Source organism: Mytilus californianus, unplaced genomic scaffold, assembly GCF_021869535.1.
Source record: "Mytilus californianus isolate M0D057914Y unplaced genomic scaffold, xbMytCali1.0.p SCAF_1, whole genome shotgun sequence".
Taxonomy (NCBI): Eukaryota; Metazoa; Mollusca; class Bivalvia; order Mytilida; family Mytilidae; genus Mytilus; species Mytilus californianus.
The window spans coordinates 24300648-24321772 of NW_026262581.1; the positions used below are offsets into that span (position 1 = coordinate 24300648).

The following is a 21125-nucleotide window of genomic DNA, read 5'->3' on the forward strand; positions in this document are numbered from 1 at the left end:
AAAAATCCAGTAGTAATTGTTTTTTATGATTCGTTTCGGAGAAAGGAGAAGTGTATGTATTATATGATTATTTATTTTAATTCACCGAAAAATGATGAGTAGATCAGTTTAGATTAAGTAATAATGTTGAAATCAACAATAAGTTTGAAGGTTTTGCATAAATTGAATATTAATTAATGGTTCTTAGATATCAGAACATTAAGCAATGGCTGCTTGTATTTAAATTAATGCATTTAAAAGTATATTTCATTTATTAATTTTCCAGGTACTTCCACTTTTGACATTATATTCCTATTTAGCAACATTTGTATCTCGTGACCTTCAGAGGTCAGTTGATGGAAGGATTTTGAAGGTCAGAGTACTGACAGAGTTATCTCTGTTTAATGAAGCATTTATTGTTATGCAAAGACTGTTACACGGAGAAAGACTTCCACACATTGGAGACAGTAATTTCAGACAGGTGGAATCTAAAATGAGCTCTCTGAAGTATAACACTAGTAAACCAATTACAGAACCTAATAACCTGAAGGTGAGAATAATAAAATATAAACTTTTACAGCTGATCTAATTAAGCGTTGTAATTGATAAGCCTGACACATTTAGGGCCCAAATAAGCAGTTATGATATTTTCAGATGTACATCTTATCCTGCAGTTTATTAAGAAGAATAAAACATGATACACAAGCTATCAAGCATACATAATTTTTTAAGATAGGAAATTTTTCCAGAGTTCCACCCTTGAATTTTACATTAGGTTGTAAATGTAGTTTGATATGATTAGGTAAAAATGAGAACAAAAATTCTGAGACAAACCATGTTTACCATTAGTTATTTTTCAAATATCAAAAATTTAAATGCAAAATTTTAGGGTTTTAGAACACTCTCAAAATATGTTTCTTGTACTGATTTTCAGTTCAATCATAAAAACTAAGTCAGTGATTTTAATTTGAAAATCAGATTTTACATCATCCCTGTTATTTTCATGTAGATAATGGTTTTATCTGGGATTTTTATTAAGATTAAGTACAGATATCTGAATTTAATATAACCACATTTAAATATGGATACTTTTTCAATTGTCATTACTCATTCTTCTCTCAATCTTTGTAGCTGCTTGAGATGGTGTTAGATAAAAGACTATCTTCCAGTTTGGCTACTCTGTATGGTCCACACATGACTTGCCATCTATCTTTGGCCCAGGCCAACTTGTTCATTAAACTGGCAGAGACACTCCATGTTATTCCACTGATAGAAGATACACTGTAAGTATGATGGCCATAGGACCACAGGCCACTATTAATTTCCCTATTAGTTATTTATAACATTTTAGAAAGGATGAACCTTTACAGTTCACAAATTTAGCCCCTACACATCCATACCGTATGGACAAGTCAAGAGATGTTCTGAAAACGAAAAATATTAGCCTTTTGCACCTGACCTAATCACTCCTTCCATCAATATATCAGTTAAAATAAAAATTCAAAAATTTTATGTCAACTCTCTTTTTCATTTCCACCACATAAAAACTTAGAAAGGGAAAGAAAAAAAAATAAAGAAAAAGTACACTATTATTAGATGGAACATTATTGGTAGACAACGAAAATAAAGGTGTTTTATTGCAGTCTTTGGCCGTTAGGTGATTTTTTTTGTCCAATATATCTTCATTTAATATAATTTGATATAAGAATGTGGAGATGTGGTATGATTGCCAATGAGACAATTATCTACCAGAGTTGAAATACATGTTGTATAATTAAAGTCAAAGTTTGATTTAGAATTGATGGAATAGAATGTCTGCTACAAGTACATTATACGGAGAGAAAGTATATTGGTTGAATTTTCATATATTTTTTTTTATTATTCTATTCAGGATAACTGATGGTGCTACTAAACCATATACTATGAGTACCATGTCAAAAGGTGGATTAGGAAGTAGGGGAGTTAAACTCTCCACAGGCAGTGCTCAATCTAGGACTACATCAAAATCAGGAAAGTCCATAGATCCTAAGAAAGAAGATGGTAAGTCCAAGTAAAAAAGGAGAGACAACTGAAAAGGCTTCAAAATTCTTTTCATGGCCAGCTTCAAAGTTGTCAGAGCCATATAGTTTTACCCTTATTATTCAATATCATAGTTCATGAGATATTTATCTTCATGAATATTATGAAGAATTATATTTTTATGCATGCATGGAGTTAGTATGCAATAGGCAAAACACAATATCAAATGTAGGGCTATTTAATTTAAACATATTTTGGGAGGTTGAATACTTGTTTTTTTCTTAGACCGCACCAATAAAATAAAGATTTTTAAGCGTTTTGTAACTGGATGCTTGCATATCATTTTCAGAAACTTATGAATTCTATATAGTCTTTTTTAACCTATTCCACAGAACATTTTTAACTCAAAATGTAAATAGAAAGTAAATAAAAAATGAAATCGTAATATAATTTTGTCAAGTCGATTGCATTTTGATGTTTGAAACATGAAATTAGAAGTCGAGTAAAGAGTAATAGTATACTGAGGAAAATTCCACTGGATTTTTAGCTGAAAGGATCCGCTGGTTACCAGATAACTATTATCCACCGGATAACTCTTATCCGCCAGATACCACATCTATATGAATAGAGTGCAAATATTAATCCACCATTCTGCCTCTGAGGAAGGTCTGTGAAGGGCAGAAACCGGTCAGGCTATGAATCATCACCAGGCGCTGTTAATTATGTGTTTTGGCATATACTATATTTTATTATGCCCCACCTATGATAGTAGAGGGGCATTAGGTTTTTCGGTCTATGCGTCAGTTCGTCCGTCCGTCCGCTTCAGGTTAAAGTTTTTGGTCAAGGTAGTTTCTGATGAAGTTGAAGTCCAATCTACTTGAAACTTAGTACACATATTCCCTATGATATGATCTTTCTAATTCAATGCCAATTTAGAGTTTTGACCCCAATTTCACGGTCCACTGAACATAGACAATGATAGTGCGAGTGGGGCATCCGTGTACTATGGACACATTCTTATTTGTGTTGAAATTAGAAGTTCTTTAGATTCTAAAACACCAAATCATTATTTTTTTTTTATTTATGATATTGTACAGAAGAAGAAGGAGACAGTGTGCAACACAAGCATGCTAACAAGAGATTTACAGCCAGTAAGAAGCCATTGACACAGGAAGTGATTAAGGGGACACTACTGGCTATAGCTGATCAGATGGTAGGAACCATTGCTGAAGTGATACAGGAAAATGCTGAACATGAAAAACATGGTAAGTACATTTGTTTTTTTAAATATGAAGAACAGGATATGTGTGGTGCCATTTTGTCCAAGGTTACAATTGTCTTTTTGACATTGTGTCATAGATCAAATTTATTCGTTTAGTGTATGTTTACTCGTTTTTGTTATTATGTCTTTTTGATTGAGTTAAGCTATTTCAATTGATATTTTATAGTGTGTCTTTCTATGTTGTAATGTTACACTACTATTTCAGGTTAGGGTGAAGGTTTGCACCTGTCCTAAGTCAGGAACCTGTTTCAGTGGTTGTTGTTTGTTGATGTGGTTCTTAAGTGTTTCTTGTTTCTTGTTTTTGTCGAGCCTTCGACTTTAGTAGAAAAAGCGAGACATAGCGATCCTACATTCCGTCGGCGGCGGCGGCGTCCACAAATATTCACTCTGTGGTAAAAGTTTTTGAAATTTTAATAACTTTCTAAAACTATCCTGGATTTCTACCAAACTTGGACAGAAGCTTGTTTATGATCATAAGATAGTATCCAGAAGTAAATTTTGTAAAAATAAAATTCCATTTTTTCTGTATTTTACTTATAAATGGACTTAGTTTTTCTGCCGGGAAATATTACATTCACTCTGTGGTTAAAGTTTTTAAAATTTTAATAACTTTCTTAAACTATCCTTGGTTTCTACCAAACTTGGACAGAAGCTTGTTTATGATCATAAGATAGTATCCAGAAGTAAATTTTGTAAAAAAAAAAATCCATTTTTTCCTTATTTTACTTTTAAATGGACTTAGATTTTCTGCCAGGAAACAACACATTCACTCTGTGGTTAAAGTTTTTAAAATTTTAATGACTTTCTTTTACTATTTTGGATTTGTACCAAACTTGGACAGAAGCTTGTTTATGATCAAAAGCTAGTATCTAGAAGGAAATTTTGTAAAAAAATAAATCCATTTTTTCTGTATTTTACTTTTAATGGACTTAGATCTTCTGCCAGGAAACAACACATTCACTCTGTGGTTAAAGTTTTTAAAATTTTAATAACTTTCTTATACTATTTTGGATTTGTACCAAACTTGGACAGAAGCTTGTTTATGATCAAATGCTAGTATCTAGAAGGAAATTTTGTTTTCTTCCAGTTAACATTACATTCAGTCTGCAGTTAAAGTTTTTAAACATTTATTAGATTCATAAACTATCCTGGATTTTTACCAAACTTGGACAGAAGCTTCTTACAATCAAAAGATAGTATCAAGAGGAATATTTTTATTGATTTACTTCCTCATTTTTGTTGAGCCTGCGATTAACAGAAAAAGTAGGCGAGACACTGGGTTCCGTGGAACCCTTACAAATTTTTTATATAGATAAAACCGTTGGTTTTCCTGTTTGAATTGTTTTACTTTAGTCATTTTGGGGCCCTTTATAGCTTGCTGTTTGGTATGAGCCAAGGCTCCGTTTTGAAACCGTACTTTGACCTATAATTGTTTACTATTTTTACACATTGTGACTCGGATGGAGTTGTCTCATTGGCACTCATACCACATCTTCTTATTTCTATTTACGTCAATTAGATAGAAATTATGATACAAAAAACCGAAGAGGTCGACATCACATCTTTAACAATAGACATCTGTCTTAGCAATATGTCAAAATTACCTTGCGTTTAGGAAAGCTTTTGCTAAAAGCTTTTTTCTGCAAAATTTCCAAATTGTTATTTACATATAGGATATTAAAAACATATGTTTAGCTTGAAATACATGAAAATCAGAGAAATTATAAATATGTATTATGTTTTTCATTAAAAATTCATTTAAAATATGAAGTAAAAAATTACTATTGCTGATATAATTACTTAAATTTCAATCATACAGCTATATTGTAATGCCTACATCATGTACATGTAAAAAGAATAAACTCACAGGAATAATTCAATAAAATAATTTTTTCTTCTTTGAAAATTATTTATCCATCAAGATTTGCAGTCAGAAACTGCACACATTTAGTATGCAAAACCCTATCCAATACAGTGTATTAAAATTGCTCAAAAGTTAACATGAAATTTGAGGAACTTATAAAAAAAGATGTTAAACTAACAAAAAGTGTTTATACATTTCTAGGTCTGGAAGGTTTGCCTGCTGCTGAGATGGAATTAGTTGTTCTGTGTAAACTTCAACAAGCTGCCATTGCTCGTCAGAAACACCATTCTGCAATGGCTGCCAGAATTGTCATGTCGGCTCTCAAGTTACTGAAGTCCTCACGATTATTCAGAAAGAGGAAAGAAGTTATTGCCCAACCAAGGTTTGTACAGAGCTATTATATACATGTAAATGTTTGAAAAAACCTAAATCATTAAAACATGAAATTATTTGCAGCTATTGCAAGGAATTAAGACTTGTCCATTAATTCAATAAGTTCCATTTAAAAATTTCTAGAACCTTTAATCTTTCAAATTAGTTTCCTTTTTGATATGTTAATAGTAAAAAAAGATAAAATTTTAAATCTCCAAGATGAAAACCCAATGCCATTATAGGCTTGTATCTAATAGTAATTTTAATGAATTTAAATGATACTTTACTTTCTATTTTATACACTTTCCTTGAAAGAATCATATATTTATATTGAGAGTATACAGATATTGTAGATTTAAGATAAAACATGAGTTGAGAGAAGTATTACCTCCCCTGTTATCAGAATCTTTCTACAGTACTGAATCTGATTGGTTAGTGGACCGTCTGCTTAGATGGGTGTAGATTGTTAAATTCATGGATTAGTTTGATTTTACGCAAATCTTGATAAAACTGTTAAAGGATTTTGGGTTTTCTTGCTACTGTGATTTGGGCTTTCTACTCTTCAGCCTTGAACATTAATTATTGTAAAATATTATACAAGTACAGTTTTGGATATTCAAGAAATGATTGCACATGGACTAACAAAATTTGTTCATTCAGTTTTTAATTGCTAAAGAAGAAGAGTAAGTAGCAATCTGATTAATTGGATTATTGGGGATTGTTAAAAGATGCCTCTGGTTCCTAATGAATTTATTTCTTGAATATTCATTTTCATGAAGAATTTACTAGATTGACAAATTTCTTTTCTTAAACTTTTCTCCAAGCTTAGCTACTCAGAAACAGATCTGAACTCTTATGGTAGACAGTTTGGTGCCTGATTGGAAATCTGCAGTAGCCCAGCTAAGAAAAATCTATAACTGTCCAGAGTTAAATATTTATAGAACTTAAATAATTTTGTCAGCCTGACTTTTATGCACTAAATTCAGGAGTTTTTCTCAGTTTCATTGGTTTCAGGCTACTAGTCTCTCTATTACTTTCTTCTTGCCATTTAATGTGAAGGTCATTTTTATAACTACGAACATTCATTAACAGGATTGTAAGCGCAAGTAGCCAAGAGAGGTAAAAGTTTTTTACAAGCTTATATTTCACAATTATATTTATAATTCACATCATTATAGATATAGTAGACAGCTTTATAATCCTATGTTTAATAATTTAAACGCCAATCAAGGAAATCGTAGACCTGACATTAAGTTGATTACTGTGGATTCATTTATTTTCATGGATACCAATTTTTGTGGATTGAGGAACAATTGTATTTTCGTGGATGTTTGATTTCGTGGATTTGCTAAAGTCTGCATACATGTATGCCTTTAGCATATTTGTTCTTCGTTGAAAATTTATATTTGTGGTAAACCTATACACAAAAAATCCACGAAAAATTGGTATCCCACGAATAGTAATGAATCTACAGTATATTAGAACTTGTTGCTGAATATACTTCCCTCTTAATTTGAACAGCAATAAGATACTGATACTTTGATATTAATAATTTTATCTTTCTTCTGAAGAGATTTCAGTTTTATTATTTCAACAAGTTTCTTACTTCAGCCAAGTTGTCAGAGATTTCTAAGATTAAGGCTAATATTGTCCAGTCCATGCATGAAGAATTTGAAATTTTTGTTTTTACTTATATTTTATGATTAGATCATACATTATAATACCAGTTAAACTAATTTTGCCTAGTTTTATCATTGTTTTATATTTTCATATCAAGAATACATTTGCATGTTTAAATGATAGATTGAAAAATAACAAGTTTACAGTTATAACATTTGTTTGTTGTATTTATTATTATTTTTTTTGTTGACAATTTTCACTTTTCAGAAATTAATATTCATATTGCATGTCCACATAACGATTAACTGTCATTGCTTTGTTATATTTTTATGCCCCTGTCGTCACCGGAGGGGGTCTTTAAGTGTTACCCTTGTCAGTATGTACGTTCCAAAATTGGTTTCCTTTCTCAAAACTTTAGTTTGCCTCAACCAAATGTTATGAAACTTATACACAATGCTTATTACCACAAATTACAGATCAAGAATAAATTTAAATGGCGTCATTTTTACATTTCTAGAGGTATGCCCCTTTACAAATAAAAAAATTGCTGAAATTTTCGTTTCCGTTCTCAAACTTCAGTTTGCCTCAACCAAATGTTATGAAACTTATACACAATGCTTATTACCACAAAACTCAGATCAAGTTTGAATTTGGGTGGTGTCACCTTTACTGTTCTTGAGTTATGTTCCTTTATAACGTTATATGCATGCGGGGGCATCATCTGTGTCCATTCTCCATCTATTTTGGGTATGATTTGCAGTTTCAATACAAACAATAGGCGATGCGAGGTAAAAATAAAGGAAACAAACATGTTATTGTTGAAATTAATAATTAGTGCACTTCATTTTCAGTGATTTATCATAACTACACTACATGTATTATAGATACAATGGATAAGCATTGATTCTTGAAAAAGAAACCATGAGCCTGGGCAATGGTTTAAGTCGCATTGGTAGCATTTTTAGTGTTTATTACATTATTTCATTGTTTCACATTGATTGTTGTCGCATGCCATCAATTTTTACATGCAGCCACTTCCTTTTTGCAGATAGTTTGAAATTTTACAACACTTATTGTACATGGAAAATTTTTATCAATTTTTTCTTGGGCTTCTATGGAAGGGAATGATTGTTTTTATACTTGGTTTGCAGCTTAAAACTGGAAAGTGATGTTTCAACTTTTTTTCTAATTTTCAGGCCATCATCATTAAAGAGTGATGGTACAGGCAGGAGGAGACATATGTATAAAGATGTACCAGTATCTAATCCTGAAAACAGCCTGTTCCAGTATCAGAACTTCCAAAGCAGAGCTAGGCTTGATGCCAGACTCTGGCTCAACTGTAGACAAGCTCTGGTCAAATGTCTTCTAATAGAAGTTAGAGGCTTAGGAGAGGTCAAAGGTGAGATAATTTAGAAATGGGCTAGATGCTATGTTCTGGTTTAACTATAGACTAAACTGTTCTAAAGTCTTTTTTAAAAGTCAGAGGTCTTTGTGGGGTCAAAGTTGAGGTATGATTTAGAGATGGGCTAAATGATATGCTCTTGTATGATTTAAGCTTAAAGTAAAGGTTATAATTAATTTCCTCAAATTTTACATTATCAATTATAGAAAAAATGGATTTGATGAATCAGTAACATAATTTATGAACTGGAAATATACAGATGAAATGTATGATTTAAATTGCTGGTTGCGAAGCCCTGAATACAAGGCAAAGGTTGCCTTCATAGACTGATAGTCCACCAGTGCCAGTAATAACCTAGTGTTAGGAATGATGTATGATGTATATATCTTTGATATTTTTGAAGGATACAAAGTTTCTCATTAACTGCCAAATTTTAGCTGTATTTTTAAAACTTTTATTGATTTTACAGATATTTACATATGTTACTGGTATTTTATTTTTTTTCTCCTTTTCAAAATACTTACAAAATAGCAAACCTCAAAATCTTGTTATAGAATATTATATACTGTAATTTTATTTATATTTTCATTGGTATTTATTTTTGTGGTTTAAAGATAAAGTAGGTGGTCTGACTCAAGGATTATCAGTTTTCTTGCTGAAGGTCAATGGTTCTCAGGGTACTACAGCTTCCCCCAACAACACAAAATTAGCTATATTTTGCTCATGGTGAGGTAGTCTGACTCAAGTATGAACTGACAAGGATTATCAGTTTTTGTCTTGCCTTGATGGAGTCAAAAAGCGCGACATAGGTATGCTGTTTCCGGCGGCAGCGTCAACAATGTATTAGTTTGTGATAAGGTCTAGTTTAAGGTGAACCACTAGTGGTAAGTCAATGATATTTGGTATGCAGTTGTATAAGCATTGGCATATCTCATTTTCATGGAGAATATTTGGTCCTGCCCTTGCAATCATGGTCTATTGACTTTGAAACTTTTGCTTAGTTTACATGTATTAGTTTGTGATTAGATCAGTTTAAGATGAACTGTTAAGTCAATGATATTTGGTATGCAAATTTATTGGCATTTGAAAGTCTTGTTTCCATGGAGATTATATAGCCCACCACCTTATCATGGTTCATTGACTTTGAAACTTTTACATAGTTTACAAGTCAATGTTTGTGTTTAGGTTTGTTGAAAGGGAACGACTTATGATAAGTCTATGGTATTTGGTATGTAGTTGTATAAGGTAATGGCACATCTCATTTCTATGGAGATTGTTTTACCATGTACCTTCAGTCATGGTTCATTGACTTTGAATATTTGCATAACTTACATGTAAAAGTATTGCTATTTTAATTTCAACATTTGCAAATCAAAAGTACAAAAGGCAAGACATATCTCTGTGTTAACAGTTTAACTTGCTGAAGGTCAATGGTTCTCAGGGTACTACAGCTTCCCCCACAGTGCAAAATTAGCTCTATTTTGCTCATGGTGAGGTGTGTTTGACTCCAATTTAAACAGAACAGGATTTCCAGTTTATCTTGCTGAAGGTCAATGGTTATCAGGGTACTACAGCTTCCCCCACAGTACAAAATTAGCTCTATTTTACTCATGGTGAAGTGTGTTTGACTCAAATTTGAACTGACAAGGATTACCAGTTTTCTATCTGAAGGTCAGTGGTTCTCTCAGGGTGCACTGAATTCCTCCAACAATACAAAACTGGCTGCCAAGATATAGAAAAATTTGCTGAAAGTTGTGTAAAACACCAATAAGCAAAGAAACTAATTAAAGTGAAAATTTAAATTATGCTGAGCATTTAAATTTTTGGTTTCCCCATACCCTTATCATCCACGTCAAATGGTATCTCACAAATATTGATAAATTTACAGTTTAGTAACATGCAATTAATTTGCTTTATAGATCCAGAAACTAAAGTTCTACAAGAGTTGGCAGATTGTCGCCAGTATTGTATAGAAGGATTAGGTGAAGCTGAAGCATGTGGTGATTTAGAGGTTCAGGCTGATTTCCTGTTCCAGGGGGCACTGCTTAACATCATGGAAGGAAAGAGTCAAGAAAATACTATATCCTTGATTGAGGTACTTCTACGATTATATGAAAGTGTTAATAATTAGATATTAGTCAAAAGTTAAATCACAAAAATACTGAACTCTGAGGAAAATCCAAAACGGAAAGTCCCTAATCAAATGGCAAAATCAAAAGCACAAACACATCAAACGAATGGACAACAACTGTCATATTCCTGACTTGGTACAGGCATTTTCTTATGTAGAAAATGGTGGATTGAACCTGGTATTATAGCACTAAACCTCTCACTTGTATGGCAGTCGCATCAAATTCCATTATATTGACAACAATGCATGAATAAAACAAGGATGGTTGAAAGGGGGGATGCAAGAAACATGGTTGATAATGAGCTTCAAGCTAAAAAAAACTTCAAATAAAAGTTTCAAACATGTTGCACGAAAAATAATCCTTTGGTACCCTAGTCTAGGTATGAAGCAGATCTTACTGCATGTTCATTCGAAAAGATGTGATTGCTCTTTGTTTTTGATAAAGGGATACACTGACAGTGTTAATTTTAAGTGCGTTGTTTTATGCATAGTATATAATAGGCAAGAACTGAATTTAGTCTTCATCTTAATTGACACACTGCTTTTCTGAGATAAACTTTTTTTTTTTACATCACTATTCTTTCATATGGCTTTTAGAATCATTTAGTACTCAATTTTTACTGCTGATTTATGTTTTTTTTTTTATTCAACAACATATTGCACTACTGCTGTTAGCAATTTACTTCACTAGTCCAGCATTATAGTGAAAGGTCCATGTTTGTTAATACCAGAAACCCAGGGTTACTCTCTGGTAAGCATCATTATATTCAACATTAGTAAGTTATATCTATTAAAATTGTATGATGATTTCTTTTTAAAGGATGCAATTATGTTGCTGAACAAAGTACCAAAATTGTCAATCCCAACACAACAACAACTAGTTACATGTATGGTCCTGAAGACTGACTTACAGGCTGCTGAGAGAGACAATGATAGTGTGTTGTTTACTGAGAAATCATTGGTTCAATATCTCACTGCTCAACAGCTTATTCTAAAACAGGTAAGTATCTTTACAACTTGCAAACTTTCTTGCCATTGATGCATATATTGCAGTAGGAAGATTTAGGAATCCAGTTTTAGGACTTTGTGTCAGTAACTGTTAAAATTCATTAAATTCAAAAATATTAGAGGAACTCTCTAAGTTGAACTTTTAAATTAGGTCAGTTTAATAGGAACCTCTGATTTTTTTGATTTTTGGTGTTTTAACGCCACTTTTCAGCACCGCTTTTGGGCTATTTCGTGGCGGCCAGTTTTATTTGCAGAAGGAAACCGGAGTGCCTGGAGAAAACCACCAACCTTCAATAGGAAAACTGACAATCCTAGTCAATTAAGTTTGGTGTCGAGTGCACCCGCACGAGCGGGGTTCGAACTCACAACCTCAGTGTTGACTGGCTAGTGATAACAGTAGAAACTACTTAGACCACTCGGCCACCGAGGCCCCTCTTATAATAAGACAATGATGTTTGGTATGGAGTTCATTACATTATTATTGTGAAAATTGAAACAGAACAGGTTTTATAAAATAATAACTTGCATTTGTAAGAGTTTGATAGTATTATTTGTATGTAGCAATTCCTGAAATCGCAATAATTAATCCTTCTGTTCAACAATCATAAAATATCAATGCACAAAAAAAATCTACATTTACAGTATGACAGGTCAACCTATATATATATATATATATAATTCTTACCCGATTTATCCCTTTCCTGACCTGTTGATTATTTTTATTCAATCAATGTGTGGTTCATTTGATCTGACTTCTTTATTGGTCTGAATTCGATTATGAGGTCATATTTTCTTGTTTTCCTCTGAATTTCCTATTGTGACATCATAAAAAAAGGCGACCATGCCTGATGATGTCACCTAGAAAGAACACATCTTTTTGCAGGTCATTCGAAAAGAAGGATTAAGATTGTCTGTATATCGTCTAAAAATCATTAGAGAAACAGATTCCACCACAAAATCTCGTGGATAAATATGGTATCACACTTGATGCAGTGGTAGAATCTATATATAAACTGGCTGCCACTATATAGCGAAGAGTTTTGAAAATGGTGTTAAACACCAACAATCAATCAATCATGTATATTTTTGTAGATGGAGACATTAGGAGAACAGATACAGCACTACTACCCTGAAGGAGAGAAATCATTCTATTCAACACCTATCAGTCCAATGAAGAATATTTATATTCCTCATATGCTACGCTTAGCTCAAATCAAATTACGTGTCGGACATGCCATGGCTCGTAATGCTGCTAAATATATTAGGAATGGGTAAGATATTTGATGTCATATCCTATAGTAATAATTGGGTGCCATTTTCTGTTTTTTATTCTCGTCTTTTCTAGGTTGAGTTTTGTTTCATTGCATTGGTTTATAAATTTGTTGATACTTGATTAGGTTAGAGCTGTTCAAGAATTAAACATGGGGGGCATGTATGCACTTTTTTTAAAGAACCCATCCCCACCACCCATAAAATAAAAATTTTCATTTTGCTTAAAATTCTTACAAAATTCTAAGGGAAATGAGACCACCCATATTTAATTTGAGTGCCTCCAATTCCCCCCACTGATGAATTTTGGAACAGCCCTTATTAAATTCATTGATTAAAGGATTACTAAGGATTTATCTTTATTCGTGGGGGTATCAATTTTCAGGAATTTCATGGATATAGGTTCACCACAAATTAAAATGTTCAACTAAGTATAAATTTTGTATTGGCTTGTATCTGGACTTTTGGAAAATCCCGAAATCAAATATCCATGAAATATACAATTTTTCCTCAATCCACGAAAACTGGTGCCCACAAAAATAAATGAATTCACAGTATTATGAGTTAAAGATGATATGGGATAGATATTAATGAATTTTTAATTTATCATGTTGATATAAAAATAAGAAGATGTGGTATGATTGCCAATGAGACAACTCTCCATCAGAGACCAAATGACGTAGCAATTATCAACTATAGGTCACCCTACAGCCTATTTCATATTATGTATGGAACATCCTAAGCATACCAATGTGTCAGTCAAATTTTGTAAAAATATTTGCTAAAGTATGCTTTTTCCACTTCAAAAATGTGTGATTTTTGTCGAGCCTGAGACTTTTGTCGCAAAAGCGAGACATAGCGATCCTACATTCCGTCGTCGGCGGCGGCGTCCACAAATATTCAGTCTGTGGTTAAAGTTTTTGAAATTTTAATAACTTTCTTACACTATCTTGGATTTCTACCAAACTTGGACAGAAGCTTGTTCATAAGATAGTATCCAGAAGTTTATTTTGTAAAAAAAAAATCCGTATTTTACTTATAAATGGACTTAGTTTTTCTGCCTGTTAACATGACATTCACTCTGTGGTTAAAGTTTTTAAAATTTTAATAACATTCTTAAGCTATCCTGGATTTGTACCAAACTTAGACAGAAGCTTGTTTGTGATCAAAAGCTAGTATCTAGAAGGAAATTTTGTAAAAATTTATTTCCTGTTTTTGTCGAGCCTTCGACTTTTGTCGAAAAAGCGAGACATAGCGATCCTACATTCCGTCGGCGTCGTCGTCGGCGGCGTCCACAAATATTCACTCTGTGGTTAAAGTTTTTGAAATTTTAATAACTTTCTTAAACTACCCTGGATTTCTACCAAACTTGGACAGAAGCTTGTTTATGATCATAAGATAGTATCCAGAATTAAATTTTGTAAAAAAAAAAATCCAGTTTTTCCGTATTTTACTTATAAATGGACTTAGTTTTTCTGCCAGGAAACATTACATTCACTGTGTGGTTAAAGTTTTTAAAATTTTAATAACTTTCTTAAACTATCCTGGATTTCTACCAAACTTGGACAGAAGCTTGTTTATGATCATAAGATAGTATCCAGAATTAAATTTTGTAAAAAAAAAAATCCTGTTTTTCCGTATTTTACTTATAAATGGACTTAGTTTTTCTGCCAGTTAACATGACATTCACTCTGTGGTTAAAGTTTTTTAAATTTTAATAACTTTCTTAAACTATCCTGGATTTCTACCAAACTTGGACAGAAGCTTGTTTATGATCATAAGATAGTATCCAGAAGTAAATTTGTAAAAAACAAAATTCCATTTTTTCCGTATTTAACTTATAAATGGACTTAGTTTTTCTGCCAGTTAACATTACATTCACTCTGTGGTTAAAGTTTTTAAAATTTTAATAACTTTCTTAAACTATCCTGGATTTGTACCAAACTTGGTTAGAAACTTGTTTATGATCAAAAGCTAGTATCTTGAAGGAAATTTTTAAAAATTTTGTACCTGTTTATCAGTATTTTACTTATAAATGGACTTAATTTTTCTTCCAGTTAACATTACATACAGTCTGCAGTTAAAGATTTAAAACATTTATTAGATTCATAAACTATCCTGGATTTTTACCAAATTGGGACAGAAGCTTCTTACAATCAAAAGATTGTATCGAAAGTAATATTGTTATTATTTTTTTTCCTCATTTTTGTTGAGCCTGCGATTTACAGCAAAAGTAGGCGAGACACTGGGTTCCGCGGAACCCTTACGAATTTTTCCATGTATTACTTATAAATGGACTTAGTTTTTCTTCCAGTTAACATTACTGTTTACATACAGTCTGCAGTTAAAGTTTTTAAAACATTTATAAGATTCATAAACCATCCTGGATTTTTACCAAACTTGGATAGAAGCTTCTTACAATCAAAAGATAGTATCTAGAGGAAAATTTTTAATAATTTTTTCCCCATTTTTGTTGAGCCTGCAACTAACAGCAAAAGTAGGCGAGACACTGGGTTCCGCGGAACTCTTATGAATTTTATAGTTTCATTGACATGAATATTTGTTGAGGGAAAACAAGTAAAAAGACATTTCATACAAAAATATGTGTGATTATTTAATATTTTTTCAAGTAGCAAAAATGTGATGGGCTTATTTATTGGTATTGTTTTCTTGAATTGTAGAACTGACAAAGATCCTGTTATATTATGGACAGAAGTGTTAGGGGTATTAACAACAGCATTAGAGATATCTCAAGCTAGTGTTTCCAGAGAGGCCAACCTAGAGGCTGAAATATTGTTCAACTTAGGTGAGATTAAAAAAAAAACGTGGAAACAATATAAAAAAAGAAAAATCTAGCTCAAATTTATTTATATCTTGCATTTTAATATCACTACAAAAAATTATCATCATCAGAAACTTTCTATATTCAGTAAAAGAAAATTGAAAAACTAGAAAGTTTTTATAAATTCTTGTATTTGTATATCGTATACTTTATAGCCAGGACATATAGTCTTATAGGTTTAGCTTTTCTTTCAGACCTTTTTGTTATTATCAGCTTTTTAATGTTTGAATCAGATTTGTGATTTTCAAAGATTTTTGCCTTGAACATCACACAGAGAAATTGATCGTAGAAATGCACATATGGTGTTGTATAATTTGTACCGTTGATGTTATTACCTAGTCATAAAACAAAATCTGTGCTCAAAACACCAAATCAACTATTTTGATTGGTTGATTTCTGGATCTTAGTCTAAGTACGATAATTGTTCTCAAAACTTTTATGATCATTAGGCCTGCATTCAGTACTTCTGTCATTAATATTCCCTCCTTCAGAAATTGAATGAACATTTTCATGTTTTGCCCATATATTTAAGTTTGGGAAGACTTATTGTTTTTGCTCAGTTCTTATTATTATTATTATTCTTCTTCTTCTTCTTCTTCTTCCGCCGCTTTTAAATTTGAACTTGTCCGCACCCGTTCTCCAAAACCGCTTGTCAGATTAACCTTGGGTTTCACAATATGTTAGACTAACATGTCTAGTGGTGCAATCAGGGTTTTGTTTGTGCAATGGGGTTTATAAAGGGTTACTTTGAGGGGCAAAAAGAAAAGAGGGTTTTACTATAGAACCCTATGGGATTTTATTTTTTTAAATTTTCAAATGATTATAAATTGAAAACCGTTTGTGATAGACACAATCTTTTTAATTGAAAATGTTCTAAATGATAAAGCCCATTAAATGAAATACAGGGTTAGTCCCCAGGGGTCACCCCCACCCCCTGCCATTTAAGAAAGTTCTAATACCTTGTTAGTGGTCAAGATCCCCACCCCTAAACCATATATATTTTGGTTTGTTATGCTAAGATGGTTTGAATGATATACAGGGTTAGTCCCCAGGGGTCATCCCGACCCCCTGCCATTTGAGAAAGTTCTAATATCTTGTAAATGGTTGAGATCCCCACCCCTAAACCATATATATTCCTATTTGTCATGTCTAGAACATTTGAATGACGTATACGTTCAGTCCCCAGGGGTTCCCCCCACCCCCAATGTTCTAATATCTTGTAAATGGTTGAGATCCCCACCCCTAAACCATATATATTCCTGTTCGTCATGTAATGAACATTTGAATGACGTATAGGGCCAGTCCCCAGGGGTTCCTCCCCACCCCCAATGTTCTAGTATCTTGTAAATGGTCGAGATCCCCACCCCTAAACCATATATATTCTGGTTTGTCATGCCAAGATGATTTGAATGATATACAAGGTTAGTCCCCAGGCATCACTAATGCATATAACTTTACTGGACCAAACCAATTTTCACTGGACGTTGCCCAATGTCAGGCGACCCTGGGAATTACGAATTATGGGAGCTTAGTTTGGGAGACTTCGTAACAGCATCCTGTTACAATCATTTCTTGTTAAAGGTGAATTTTGTTATGTACATGTACATATGCATGGAAGTGTATTTAATTGCAAGATAGATTTGGAAATTGCGTTTCATTATGAATGATATAGTTTTATCTTTAAGAACATACTAAATCAAATGTTTGTTTTTTGACTATAGGAAAAGTAGAGAGAATGTTGGTGTTACACGGTAAAGTTCAACCAAGGAAGGCTGCTGATACATTGTTACAGGCTATCAAGATATCCTTCAGGAATGACCATGATCTGGGGTGAGTATTACATGTAAAAACTTGTATGTTTATGCTAAATACGTAAATATGTCCGTGTTATATTGCAAAGTCAAAACAAGGAAATCTGCAGATACACTGTTACAGAGTATTTTTATACCCTGCAAAAGTGATGTTATAATATTTCTTTAATCCATTCAACCATTGTTGAGAAAAAGATTGAAATCTGCAAAAAAACATCATTAGGAATCTCAGATTATTGTTATTTTGACTTCAGCATCTTCAACTCATTTCACAAAGAATTTTACAAGTAAAAATACTTGTTAAGTCATGATCATTTCAGTATAACTTTCAAACAGTTTTAGTTGTATGGTTTTCCGTGAAAAGAACCCCACTCTTTGGTGTCTGAGATTTTTCAGTCTAACATTTTTTCAATTGACAGCGTTTCATTCTTATTTTCTCTGTTATATTAACATTATCAAGCAATGTAAATGTTGATGAGTGCCAATGAGACAACTCTCCATCCAAGTTAAAATTTATAAAAGTAAACCATTATAGGTCAAAGTATGGTCTTTAACACGGAGCCTTGACTCACATCGAACAGCAAGCTATAAAGGGCCCCAAAAATTACTAGTGTAAAACCATTCAAACAGGAAAACCAACAGTCAAATCTATATAAAAAACGATAAACACTTATGAACCACATCAACAAAAGACAACTACTGAACATCAGATTCCTGACTTAGGATAGGTGCAAACAATTGCAGCAGGTTTAAAAGTTTTAATGCTACCAAACCTTCGCCTTTATCTGAAACAATAGTGTAACATCACAACATAGAAAAACACACTTTGAAATATCAATTGAAATTAAAAATGTTAATAATTTTCACAGAATGAAAAAGGCAACTTGATTATTTCTCATATTAACAATTAAGCAATTATTAGACATGATTATTATAACGTTAATAAAGGATAGTTAAGAGAAAACACATCAACATCTTTTATAAACAGGTTCATTGAAATGATAGAAATGATGAAACATGTACTGTAAAAAATTGTGTATAATCTGCACACCCTTTAAACAAACACATTGTGAGATCAACATTTTCTTGTATTTGCTTGAAGTACTGTATAATTTGTACCCCTGCCTAGCTATTTGATTTTTTGAGTAAAAAATTGCACATTATACACACCCTAATTAGGCAATAAAGGTTTTTATGTCCCACCTAGGGGCATATTGTTTTTCGGTCTGTGCATCCATTCGTTCGTCTGTCTGTCCGTCTGTCTGTCCCGCTTCAGGTTAAAGTTTTTGGTCAAGGTTGTTTTTGATGAAGTTGAAGTCAAATCAACTTGAAACTTAGTACACATGTTCCCTATGATATGATCTTTCTAATTTTAATGCCAAATTAGAGTTTTGACCCCAATTTCACAGTCCACTGAACATAGAAAATGATAGTGCGAGTGGAGTGGGGCATCCGTGTACTATGGACACATTCTTGTTTTATTATGGAATTAATCCCAAAAATACTGAAGGGAAACATCCAATATCTGATTTGCTATCATATTATCTTTATAGAATGTTATAAGGTTTTCCACTTCACTGCCTGAGGCCAATTGTGTTGTGCCTATGTAAAGGGCAAACAGTAATACATGTATGTTAAGGTCAAGGATTACCATTATCAGCTATTGCCCATTATACTTCTTTTTATTGTATGTTTATTTCACAAACCACTCATATATTACAGGTTAATGAGACAAGCCTATTTAGAAGTTGCCATAGTGTATCTGTTTGCTGTAGGACTAGTGATTCTAAAGCCTAACGGGTCACTTGAAATAATACAAGATGGAATGGATGAAACAGGTAGTGTTAGACCTGGAACACTGGACTCAGCCAAAAGTAAAGCCACAAGTACTAGATCTTATAAGGTGTGTATGAAAATGGACCACATAAAATCACAATGGATGTAAATTAAATTAAAGGCAACAGTGGTTTACTGATGTTCATATCCCATCTAATGTAAAGTAGGAGATGGGAGTATGTGACAAATTTCTCAATTCTTACCTCCCTTTTTGCCTGTTTTTAACCAATGTTGTTTTTATTGTGGGCAGGTCCCAATTAATAAATTGTTTAATTTTTACTTTTGCAAATTTGATCATATTTTTATTATTTTTTTTTTTATTTAAATGGAAAATGTTAGTATATCATGTAATTATGATGAAATTTATGAACATCTTAATTTTGAAAAATTGAAAAAAGATGAAGTAGAAATAATAAAAATAATATTCTACTAAATAACTGTATAAAAATGTCTCCCTAATAGGCTAGCTTATATAAAAGGCTTAAACCAATTAAGTAGGATTTGCCTCTAGACATTAAGCAAGCTACCATCAAGTAGAAAAGCCAATTAAGTAGGATTTGCCTCTAGACATTAAGCAAGCTACCATCAAGTAGAATCTTTTTAAGGAATGTTTGAACATTTATAAAAATTGTCATGTTTTCTATCATAAAACAACTAACTTTTGTTCAGCATGACTTATTATTTAACTTGTATTTGTTGACATTTTCAGAGCAAGAAGGACCGTTTGAGCAGCAGAGCAAAGTCTGGTAAGAGTGATGAAATGGACGATTCCGAGAAACATCGTAGAGCAGCCTATGTGGCAATCAGGTGTGCCACAGCAGTGGCTCAGGCTCAGAGATGTAGAACATTATTGATAGGGGATACAGTTGTAACATCACAGCCACTATCAGAAACAGCTCAGAATGATATACCAGACTTTTTATCTCTGGACCTGGTCAGTGTGTATACCTTGGGCAAGAAGAAGAAAAAGTATAAAAGTAAGATTTTAAGTGTGGTTTTCAGTCAAAGAGTTGTTTCTGCCACACAATCCTCAGCAAATTAAAACTTATAGAATTACAAATACTTAAATTGAAATAATTGCATGTATTTCTTATTGTGATTTTTGAAGAATGGATAAAAATGTGAGATTGATTATTGCGATTTTAAGAAATTCTACATACAGATATATGTATCAGATAACAGAATGCAAGTTCTTATTATTCCATTAAAATGTATGTGGGAGGGTAGGAAGGGAAGTTTAATTATTGAATGTGGGTCATGGGTCTTTTTTCAGTATGTGTCTATTACCATTATGCAAAATTATTTAAAAAATGGTTCTTGTTTTTAGGGATATTTTGAAAGTCCCTTCCTACCCTCCAGCAGTTAACTTTATGATATGCTCTCTTAATTTTGATATACAGATAATCAGACTTTTGACTGTTAGCATAAGACTTCAAATTCAAATTATTTTACTAATGAAACTGAGTAAGAAATCTTTGTTTAATATCTTGCTATTTTTCTTCTTGGATTTGTTTATCATTTCTAATGTTGTTCTCATTCCAGATGAAATAGAAGAAGAGTTAGCTCCCCTTATAGAGGCTCAGGAAACAAAGAAAGTAGAGACATATGAAGAACAAGTATCTAGAACAAAAGACACTGCAAAGGAGTTGGGATGGATACATATATTAGGTCTCGAATTAATATTCATTAT

General features: G+C 32.4%; 1 protein-coding gene across 16 annotated transcripts in view; it reads left to right on the top strand.

Annotated features, from left to right (window-relative positions):
- The window catches only part of LOC127717605 (cilia- and flagella-associated protein 54-like), a 79110-nt gene that overhangs the window by 47451 nt on the left and 10534 nt on the right, over positions 1-21125 (top strand). For 14 of the 16 annotated variants that reach the window (XR_007989262.1, XR_007989270.1, XR_007989264.1 and 11 more), the window contains 15 exons: positions 266-529; positions 1111-1262; positions 1871-2019; positions 3096-3263; positions 5346-5526; positions 5870-5947; positions 8333-8535; positions 10458-10633; positions 11490-11669; positions 12770-12948; positions 15628-15752; positions 17510-17618; positions 19322-19502; positions 20145-20412; positions 20978-21103. Coding sequence is in view for 11 of the 16 variants with exons in the window: in XM_052223394.1 (XP_052079354.1) it covers positions 266-529; positions 1111-1262; positions 1871-2019; positions 3096-3263; positions 5346-5526; positions 5870-5947; positions 8333-8535; positions 10458-10633; positions 11490-11669; positions 12770-12948; positions 15628-15752; positions 17510-17618; positions 19322-19502; positions 20145-20412; positions 20978-21103 (2539 nt within the window). In the remaining 5 variants the exon portion in view is untranslated. Of the gene's footprint in view, positions 1-265; positions 530-1110; positions 1263-1870; positions 2020-3095; positions 3264-5345; positions 5527-5869; positions 5948-6608; positions 6636-8332; positions 8536-10457; positions 10634-11489; positions 11670-12769; positions 12949-15627; positions 15753-17509; positions 17619-19321; positions 19503-20144; positions 20413-20977; positions 21104-21125 lie in introns of all 16 variants that reach the window. The other 2 variants (XM_052223368.1, XM_052223377.1) reach the window with 2 other exon arrangements.